The sequence below is a fragment of the Brachyistius frenatus genome, unplaced genomic scaffold, assembly GCF_029030835.1.
Source record: "Brachyistius frenatus isolate BFR_SWC_R1_liver_20210118 unplaced genomic scaffold, ASM2903083v1 Contig_231, whole genome shotgun sequence".
Lineage (NCBI taxonomy): Eukaryota > Metazoa > Chordata > Actinopteri > Embiotocidae > Brachyistius > Brachyistius frenatus.
In genome coordinates, this window is record NW_027210830.1 from 548,951 (window position 1) to 559,233 (window position 10,283).

A 10,283-nucleotide genomic window follows, 5' to 3' on the forward strand; every position below is an offset into this window, starting at 1 on the left:
CTGACTATGTCACGCTGCCACCAGCAGAGTTCCCGACTACTTATTATATACATATAAAAACAACACCAACAAACAAAAACAATAAACATCTATGAGGTTATTTTTCTTTGATGCAGCTGAAGGGCTGTTTGTTCACTGAAAAGCTTCACTGCGATGGTCCCGGGTCAGACTGCCGTCAACAGGACCAGAACTTTTCAAGTGAGTACAGCTGGTTGTCAAACATGAGCAGAAGATGAGTGTTTACATCTGAATTCACTCCGAGTTTGTCTGTTGTCCGACTTTTAAGAAAGGTGAAGTCAAATGCGACTTTTTGTTTTGGTGGTTATTCTTTAATATTGTTTGTGTGCGTGTGCGTGTTGTCAGGGAGCCGCGTGCGTCCTGAACAGCCTGCAGACTCGTGCTGCTGCGTTGGAGCGGCTGCACGCGCGTCGGGCGGAGGATCCGCGCACGCAGCTCGGGGCCATGCGGGGTTTCCTCCACCGCGCCGGCATCACTGCACGTCCAGACACCACAGCAATTACACCATCATTAATCCCACGTTACACCCCCTGACTGTTTACTGTCATTGAACGTTTAATGACATTGAGCGTTTAATGACATTGAGGTTAACCTTAAGGAGCAGAGTTACATGTCTCAACAATTATTGGACCAATTTGAATATTAGAAGCTCAGCCAATCAAAAAACAAAACACACACAAACAAAATTCCTTCTGCCAGTTGAAACAGATAAACTGAAATTCAAAGCTAATGTCAGGTTCAGGTTCCTTTACTTCTGGCTGTAGGTTGATTTGTTTTTGCAGTAAAAGAGACAAGGCATCCATCCAGAAGCACTCAAACTAATCAAGACTAATAAATAGGAATAAAAGCCACAACAATAAATACGTTAATAAAACGGTACAATTTACACTAAAAGCCAAAAACAAAATGAAATAAATAGATAAATATGTGCAAACCGGTACTAAGCCTTCTTCATATAAACAATTGCAGCATTTAAACCTTTAAACCTTCAGTTGGGCACATAAATTAAATATCTGGATCTAAAAATGACTGTTGGAAATACAATTCATGCATTCAAAATTCAACATACATACATATTGGCAGAAAACAGTACTTTTCTTGAACAGTAGGTAGCTTCTGAAGTGTCATTACTGTCAATGCATTAACATGTAAACAGCATTAAAATGTTGCTGGTTGGCTCATTTCCACTATTTCATATTCTACTGTTTATTTTAATTCTTTAACATTTGATAACATTTCATGAGCTGATCTTTTGTGTTGTATTTAAAAATCTTTAGAGCTTTTCCTATTATGGAGAATGCAGCAGGTTGTTTTGCACCACTGACTCGTGGCAGCGATTTTCCTCCTTTTGCATTATTTCACTGAGCTTCAGTGTAAAAACCGAGATGAGGCTCTCGTCATCTGTTCCTCTGCAGAAAAAACACACAATAAACACTTTATAGCTACTCCCGCATCACGCAGCAGCATTCAGCTGATGTTAAATGTATTTTTTTTAATCATGGAAATGTGTACAAATTGACCAATACTCAAGAGATGCTTTGAAACGCCGGTCAGAACAGTTCGAATGTGTTTCTAATATTCAATCTGAATTTGTCATTTCTGCAGGTCGGTGAACTGGACAAACTCAACATCATCCACGTGACTGGGACTAAAGGAAAGGTGTGAAACCGTCTTCAGCCGTGATCAGGGTTAATAATGAAACACCGCTATCAATAATTTAATAATTTAATTTCTCTTTTTCAGGGATCCACATGCGCTTTTACGGAGAGAATACTCAGGAATTATGGCTTTCGGACCGGATTTTACAAGTAATATTAGACATATTTTTTGTATGTATCAGTGTATTTGTTCAGATTGAAATGTTAAAAGAATATTACAGCTGTCTGAGTAAAAAAAACTACCTGTTCTCACAAATACCCTGTAAATAATACTGTATTATTTTTTAACCTGTGCGCTGAGAACAAACTGGATGGTCCCTCTCCTCTTTCGCCTTTAAAGGCCCGTATGCATCCGTGATTTCCCCCAAAAAATTAATCTAAAATTTTGATTTATTTATATATGGTTTTCTACTTTTGCATGGTCGAGTTTTAACCAGGATTTTTGGATATAGCGATGAACTGCGTTGGTTTTCTGAAGTGTTTCTGAGCCCAGACGATGATTTCCACGACAGAATTGTGTCCGTTTTTAATACATCGCCACCCTGAGTGACGATTTCTGTCAGTTTCCTGCAGCTGTTTTTACGCAGATGAATGAAAAACATTTTTATTGATTATATAGTACAACTACAGTCGGCTCAAACAGTCACATTTTCTATAAATTGTAACACGCCCGATGGAAACATCTCAAGTGTCTCAAGCTTTTACAGTGTTGTATATTATAAAAACACAGACTCCGACGTTCAGACAGGTTTGGACGTTGTTCTTCACTTTCTTCTCTGGACTTTGGCAGCTTTGCTCTCCAAACTTATTAATGGTTAACTAGCGCTGCTGTTTGGAGCCAGATGACCTGTCTGACAGATAGTAAGAGTTTATCTCTAGTTTTGTTTTCTGGGGTTGTCCTTAGGTTAGGTTAGGTTAGGTTAGGTTAGGTTAGGTTAGGTTAGGTTAGGTAGTTACTTTATTAATCCCCGAGGGGAATTTTTTTCGCTACAGCAGCATACAGAAGCAATAAGATAATAATAGAATAATAGAAAAGCAATAAATGACACTTATTTATTATTTATAAATTTAGACACTTAAACTGGTCTTAATGCCGGACAGTGCTGCAATAACTACCTCTAATGGTGCTGAAAATGCTAACAAAGAGCTAATTCTGCTAAAAACCAGCTAAACTCAAGTTAACAAATAGCTAATAACACTAACATCTAGCTAACAGATAATTCTGCTAAAAACAGTCTTAACTTGGGTTAACAACCAGCTAACAATGCTAACGACCCTCCGACGCCTCAGAAGGTTCCCAGTGGAACTCGGTGTTGACAGTCTGACTCTGGGGGACGAATTCACGGTTGCACAACTCCCGCCAACGTCAAAGAAAAAACCCACCTGGTGTCTCCTCACCTGACGCTCCTTCTTCTTCTTCGGTCTCGGACGGTGAAGCTCCGCCCCCTCTTGAAACGTTGACCACCATCAGAACACCTCGCCCGGCTCGTCGCTTCATCTCCGACAGACTTTCTGAAACGTTTCAAGTTTCTCTGTTGACGATTTCCAGAGTTTGAACGGTAGAATTAACTTTCTGTCTGCAGCTCGCCACACTTGGTTCACGTCAGGGAGAGAATCCGGATCAACGGCCGGCCGATCAGCGAGGAGCTTTTCACGAAGTACTTCTGGGAGACCTACGAGCGGTTGGAGGACACGAAGGTCGGCGACATACATCTACACGATGTCTGTCTACTGGAACCGAACATTGATTTACACTTTTTCTCACTGGTTTTAAATTTGAAAAAAAGATCAAATAATAAATGTATAGAGTTACTTTGCTCTCCGTAAAGTGTAAAGTTCCCCTGAGATGACTTTTGCTGTGATTTGACGCGTATAAACTGAATTATTCTTTCGTGCCTGATGTGTTGAAACCTGTTTTAAACACGTTCGTCGACTCCACAGGACGTCTGTGGAGGAAGCACACCTTTCTACTTCCAGTTCCTGACTGTGATGGCTTTCTACGTCTTCCTGCAGGAGAGAGTACGCTACACACACACACACACACACACACACACACACACACACACACACACACACACACACACACACACACACACACACACACACACACACACACACACACACACACACACACACTGACATTGAGTGCTTCCTGTGACTGCAGGTGGATCTCGCAGTGATTGAAGTTGGAATCGGAGGCCAGTACGACTGCACCAACGTAATCAGGTGAGTCGTTGAGATAACGAAGGTTAATTAATTAATTATCCGTCTGTCTCGATCCAGTAAATGTTTTGTGTTCGTTGTGCAGCAGCTGAACGTTGTGTCGCTCCGCAGGAGGCCGTGGGCGTGCGGCGTCACGTCTCTGGGTCTGGATCACTGCAGCCTGCTGGGAGACACCGTGGACCAGATCGCCTGGCAGAAGGCGGGAATATTCAAGGTCAAACAGAGTCCGTCCCTCCGTCCTCAAATGTTTATGCTCAAAAGGATTCCAATTTACTTTCACCATCACAGAGAGAACGGGACCGAACAGGTCTGCGGTGCTTGTTTTGTTTTGTTCCAAATTTAGCTGCAGAAAAGTTTCAGATCAACTAGTTCAGTAAACTTTGACCTTCAGTCCAATAACGCTCTAAAATAAGCTCAATCATGAATTTAAACAGCAGCGACCGTGTGATGATTCAGGTGGTTTTGTGGCTGTAACTCTGTAACTCTGTTTTTGGGATGTTCTGTCCTCAGCCAGGAGTCCCGGCGTTCACCGTCCGCCAGCCGCCGAGCTCCCTGAGAGTCCTGCAGCGCCGCGCCGAGCGGATCGGGGTGAGGACGGTTAAACTCTGGAGATAATATAGTTTATTAGTTTTAGTTAATGAGCAGCTTCTTACACATGTAAAGAACTTGTAGATCAGGGGGCGCTATAGAGGCCACAAACAAACAAGCCAATTACAGAGACTTTTTTAATAGTGTGTAATACACACGTTCGTCCACTAGAGGGAAGCGTATCAGTGTCATGCTTTAGGAAAGAAAAACTCTGTCACTTCCTGGACTCGAACCCGTCCTTCCCCGGTGAAAGTCTGAGACTTTATTGACCTTTGTAGTTTATGTCATTACCTCACTAGGTGTATGAAATACGTGTTTCCTTTTATGGGTTATTTATTACAGGCTTTGCTGTGATATTGGACCGTTTTTATGATTTAAACACAATATAAAGAGTATAAGGTGACGTGGATACATGAGGAAAAACTCTGCTGATACTGTGGCCAAAAGAAATTACATAAATATTAGAATAAAATCCCTTCATTGAGGGACAAATTCAAATTAATATTACCATAAAAACACAATGACTTCTGGTTATTTAATCAGTTACTTCTTCATGTGGCCTTCAGCTGGAGGATGATTCGATTTTCTTTTCAAAATGATCTGCGCGATAGCGGCTTTAACACCCGCCTGTGGATAATATAAACCTCTGTGTGCTCTGCAGTGCCCCCTGCTGGTGTGTCCGGACCTGCAGCGGTACGAAGCCGCGGTCGGTCCCGTGAGTCTGGGACTGGCGGGAAAACACCAGCGCTTGAACGCATCGCTCGCCCTGCAGCTGAGCTTCAGCTGGCTGCGGCGGCACGAGGCCGAAGCGAGAGGAGGTGCAGTAGGAGGTGTGTCCTAATCAATAAATACATGAAAATCATTTCCATCCTTGTTGCTGACACACGTGACTCCTCGCAGACGTTCGCACACTGAACTCCCAGGCGGACGCTTTCCAGCCCAGCAAAGCCATGCTGAGAGGCAAGTTAACGGGAGACGCAATGAATACTTACCATATTACTTCCAACTGATTTCAAAGCTGCATTTTAAAAAAAAATATTTTTTATTCAGTTTGGACATTTCCCTTCCTTTTAAAGAGCCTGGCTGAAGACTTTTATTTGGCCCGTGCAGGTCTGCAGCAGACGCAGTGGTCGGGCCGGAGCCAGACGCTGCGGCGCGGTTCGGTCACGTTCTACCTGGACGGAGCTCACACGGCGGCCAGCCTGCAGGCGGCCGTCCGCTGGTTCAGAGACGAGACGCTGCGGACGGAGCGCGCTCAGTACGACGTGATGCAAAATATGAAGTCTGTCACGGCCTTTAGGTTTAAAACCAAGCAGGGCTGCAGGATTTCACACATTTTATTCATTTATTACGAAGTCTAAAACTCTCTCCGCTCTGCAGTTCATTGATTTCGATTTAGCTCAACAGTCAACTGTGAATCTGTTGCTTAAAAAACCCACCAGGATTTCTCTTTAAAACCTTTAACGTGTCATTTATGCATTGGTGGTAAAATAAAGACAAAATATACTTTATTTATGCAGAACTTTTAAGACAGAGTTAATAACTGCTTTTAATTGGAAGAACGAGGATGAAAACGTACTAAAACTGAAGCAAATAAAATCTGAAAATTAAAACAATACAAAAAGATGGGAGTAAAAGACATCGGAGACATAAATATAAAAACAATAAAAAGACTTAAATAACTAAAATAAAAGTAGGGAAGTAAGAAGTAATCAAACATTCCAGACTGTACATATTTGGAGAGTTTCAAAAACATTTTTGTCCTTCAGGCTTCAGCACATTTAAATAATGGAGAGATAATTATAGGAGTTTATTGAAAGTGATAGATTTTGCTGATCAGAGTCTGGTTTATTAAGTGGTGTCCAGAATAGATGTAGGAGACAATGAATCACTGCTTCTTCTTCTTTTTCTTCTTCTTCTTCCTCTTTTTCTTCTTCTCTCCTCCAGAGGTCCTGGACTCAAAGTGTTGCTGTTTAACACCACCGGAGAGAGAGACTCTGCTGCTCTATTGCGACTCCTGCTGGTGAGTTTAAGACTCACACTTCTGAATCAGAAGAAAACAAAACATCACGTGTGTGCGTGTGCGTGTCCGTGCAGCCCTGCAGGTTCGACTACGCGCTGTTCTGCCCGAACATCACTGAAGAACCTGCAGGTGAGAAGAGATGATTGACAGGTTAAATCCTGACCTTTAATTGAGTCTCATAGGGATGGAACAAGATGTTCAAATATTCTAAACATTTTTGTAGAATATTTAAAAAAAACCGATTAGTAAACGCGACTATCCTTCTTCCTCATGTCCCCTGTTGTTGGTCCTGCTGAAGTTGTTTATCTCTCTACGTGTACATCTGACAGCTGATGTGGCTTCTATGAAGGAAAACCAGAAGAGTGTTTATTCTCTGTAAATGTCGTGCTGCTGAAGCAGAAACTCTCACGTCGTCCTCTCGGTTTCCCGGTGCTTCCGTTGCTCTGCAGCTCCGCTCGGCCTCAGCGTGAGTGCGCAGCAGATGTCGACCCGCTGCAGAGAGAACCGGAGCAGCTGGCGGAGCCTGAACGCATCAGAGGCGGCGCACCACCGCCGCCCCCCGGTGGACGACTCCTGCAGCCGCAGCCTGGTGTTCCCCTGCATCCCGAGCGCCCTCCGGTGGATCGGCCGGGAGAAGCAGCCGGTGTCGGAGCCGGCCGGATCTCTGAGGTCTCCTGCGTCCTCCGACGGGCTGCAGGAGGCCCGACACGTCTCTGTGCTGGTGACCGGAAGTCTGTATCTGGTGGGAGGAGCTCTGAAACATCTGGAACCATCTCTCAACTCATCATGATTCATCCACTCATATATTCCCAGTTCAGTTGTTCACAGTCCACAAGACTGAACTTCTGTCTGACGTTTAATATTTATGGATTTCTTATGACATCAGCGTTTGTACAATAAATAATGCTGAGTAGACAGCAGTCTTAATGTGCTGCTGTTATCTAACATGTCGTCTGGTATGTTCAGTATTTAGTGATTTCACTCATACTTACATCTATTTTTTTGATTTTTTTTTTCCCGTTTATTTATTATATCAATCAATCAATTTATATTGAACATGAAAGAAAAAAAACATAAAAAGTATAAAATATGAAAGCAAATTAACAAACAATAAAAATAATAATACTAGGGTATATGTGCTGAACACCTGCTTGTTAATGCAGTTATCCAATCAGCCAATCATGTGGCAGCAGAGCAGGAAACAATCCTGCAGATTCAGATCTGGAGCTTCACATCAAACATCAGAATGAGATGTTTGTACTGTGACTGTGTGATTGTTGGTGGTTTGAATGTTTCTGAAACTGCTGATCTCCTGAGAATTTCTCTAGAAAATCAAAAACAAACAACACATCAACTGTCGAGTTGGACAGCAGAAAACCACGTCGGGTTCTTCTGCTGTCAGCTGAGACCAGAAACCTGAGGATTCAGAGGAGAGAGGCTGAAAAAATATCACCTGATCTGATGAATCTCCATTTCTGCTGAGGCTGCAGATGCCTGGACAGGTGAGAGGACATTAAACAAACCACAGACTGTTTATAAAATAGTTTGTAGCTTCCAGGTCTGTAAAATGGTTCTGATCCAGAAGTGTCTTCAGCTGCAATACCAGCGAGTGCCACTAGAGGTCGGCTCCAAAAAGCCTCCGGCTCCATAGACTCCCATTCAACTTCTCTCATCAAATCCAAAGTGAATAAAATGTGTCCATCAGTTATCTCGGTGTTGTTAGCTAAAGTCACTCCTTCTTCTTAGTTTTCTGGAGGTCCATCTGAAAATAATCCCTCATTCATTAGAAAAGAAGATTCAAGAAGACCTGTTTTTGGGGGGCGTGTCTGTTTGATTGATGGGCGGGACGTAGTACCGTCAGGTTTCCAATCAGTAGCTTGTAGACACTGATACATCCTTCGCTTTTAGTCCCTTTTCACGCCTGAGTGCCAAAAACACTGAATACGACATTACCCACAATGCAACTGCATGATGGCATCATCACCGTTATTTTCTTCAACTTCTCAAATCTCATTCCACAGTTCTTATCACCGTTTTAAACCGATCTTTATGTGAAAAATCAGCTCAATTTGACAAACTCGTATATCTTTATACCTGATTTCTCCATTATATTACATTGTTTAAGTAGTTTATTACATTTATTTATCACAGAGACCATTTAGAAAGTACATTCATCTAAAGAAAAGGGGGGTGAGAGGAAATAAAATAGAGTGAAACAGAAATGCTACAAAAACACCCACAGAGACAAACAGATATGTATATATATATATATATATATATATATATATATATATATAACAGAAACACAAAGTTATAAAAAACAAGTTATTACATGTCAAACTAATAATATTCTAACTTTGCGGGAGAATAAAAACTGTGCAGGTTCTTTTTGTTTTTTTTACATTGAATCCGAAGCTTATTGCATATTAAACATAAAGTATTGGGTCCTATAATAACAACGGTCTGTAATACAGTAAAATATTGCTGGGGGGGGGGGGGGGCTGCGCCTGTCTGGTCCGGCTTCACCCCCCGCTGGGAATTCCTCTCCAGTAAATGTCCGAGCTCTAAGCTGACAGACAGACTTAAAAGCTCAAGAGGAATGTCATGTTTGACTTTTATATTTTTTACCTTCCAAATATTACTGCAGGACGTCCCCCCCCCCCCCCGCCCACTACCCCCCCTCCACCTTTTCATTACCGGAGCATTTGCAAAAGGGGGAAGGGAGAGGGGGAGGGGAGGGGGTGATGAAGGGTTAAACGGGAGGATGTTTTTGGAAGGTCGAGGGGGGGACCCCGCTGAGGTCAGGGTGGTGGTGGTAGAGGAGGGGGGAGGGGGGGGTCTTTCAGGCTTATTAGCCCCTCATCGAGATTACAGCCAGAGGACAGACTGACAATCTCTTTAGAGTCGGCTGGTTTTATGCTCCTTCTTTTATTATAAATAATCTTTATTGTAACTGTGTTGCAGATCTTTATGGTCACGTTTACAGGTGACTCCCCCCCCCCCCCCCCCCCACCCCTATCGGTTGGCGTGTAAATCACCGTGTTGTGTTAATCAGGTATTAATTCAGTTCAATTCAATTCAACTTTATTTATATAGTGCCAAATCACAACACAGGGTATTTCATGGCACTTAACACATTAAAGTCTTTACAACAAGACTTTGATCAGAGGTGGGCGGAGCATCTGTTAACAGAACCAGGATCAGCGGTGGGCGGAGCTTCTGTTAACAGAACCAGGATCAGAGTTGGGCGGAGCATCTGTTAACAGAACCAGGATCAGAGGTGGGCGGAGCATCTGTTAACAGAACCAGGATCAGAGGTGGGCGGAGCATCTGTTAACAGAACCAGGATCAGAGGTGGGCGGAGCATCTGTTAACAGAACCAGGATCAGAGGTGGGCGGAGCATCTGTTAACAGAACCAGGCTCAGAGGTGGGCCGCCATCTGCCTCGACCGGTTGAGGTGAGAGGAGAGCAGAGAGAGAAAAGGACCACATAGAGATAGAAGAGAAGAACTGTTGGTGGAGACGACAAGCGCAGATCAGAGACATGCAGCTCCATGACGGGACATCTGGAAAAGAAAGAAGAGAAACTATACGAGTGAAGGAACTGAATGGAGACAACAGATAATAAGAAGAAACTATGGGAGAGAAGAAGATGGTGAGGTATGAGTCAGTTAAAGAGTAAGAGGAAAGAAAAGAAGCTCAGCATGTAACGAGGTCCTCCAGCAGTCTCGGCCTATAACAGCATAACTAAGGGTTGGTTCAGGACTACCTGA

The 10,283-nt window shown here is 43.0% G+C and overlaps 1 protein-coding gene across 1 annotated transcript; it reads left to right on the plus strand.

The window, feature by feature from the left end:
* LOC138633697 (folylpolyglutamate synthase, mitochondrial-like) lies at positions 1-7,455 on the plus strand. The gene is made up of 15 exons (XM_069720079.1): positions 1-198; positions 364-495; positions 1,624-1,677; positions 1,762-1,826; positions 3,260-3,374; positions 3,618-3,695; positions 3,841-3,902; positions 4,011-4,113; positions 4,410-4,487; positions 5,149-5,305; positions 5,388-5,447; positions 5,598-5,745; positions 6,435-6,510; positions 6,585-6,639; positions 6,960-7,455. The coding sequence occupies exons 1-15, from the start codon at positions 154-156 to the stop codon at positions 7,298-7,300; spliced, it is 1,569 nt and encodes a 522-aa protein (XP_069576180.1). The 5' UTR covers positions 1-153; the 3' UTR covers positions 7,301-7,455.
* The last annotated feature ends 2,828 nt before the right edge of the window (positions 7,456-10,283 follow it).

What these genes read in the sequence shown, in the direction of transcription:
- LOC138633697 (XM_069720079.1), top strand. Translation starts at nt 154, where the DNA reads ATGGTCCCGGGTCAGACTGCCGTCAACAGGACCAGAACTTTTCAA. An exon ending in ACGTCTTCCTGCAGGAGAGA is followed by an intron (nt 3,696 to 3,840) that starts GTACGCTACACA and finishes CTGTGACTGCAG; the next exon opens with GTGGATCTCGCAGTGATTGA. An exon ending in AGAAGGCGGGAATATTCAAG is followed by an intron (nt 4,114 to 4,409) that starts GTCAAACAGAGT and finishes TTCTGTCCTCAG; the next exon opens with CCAGGAGTCCCGGCGTTCAC.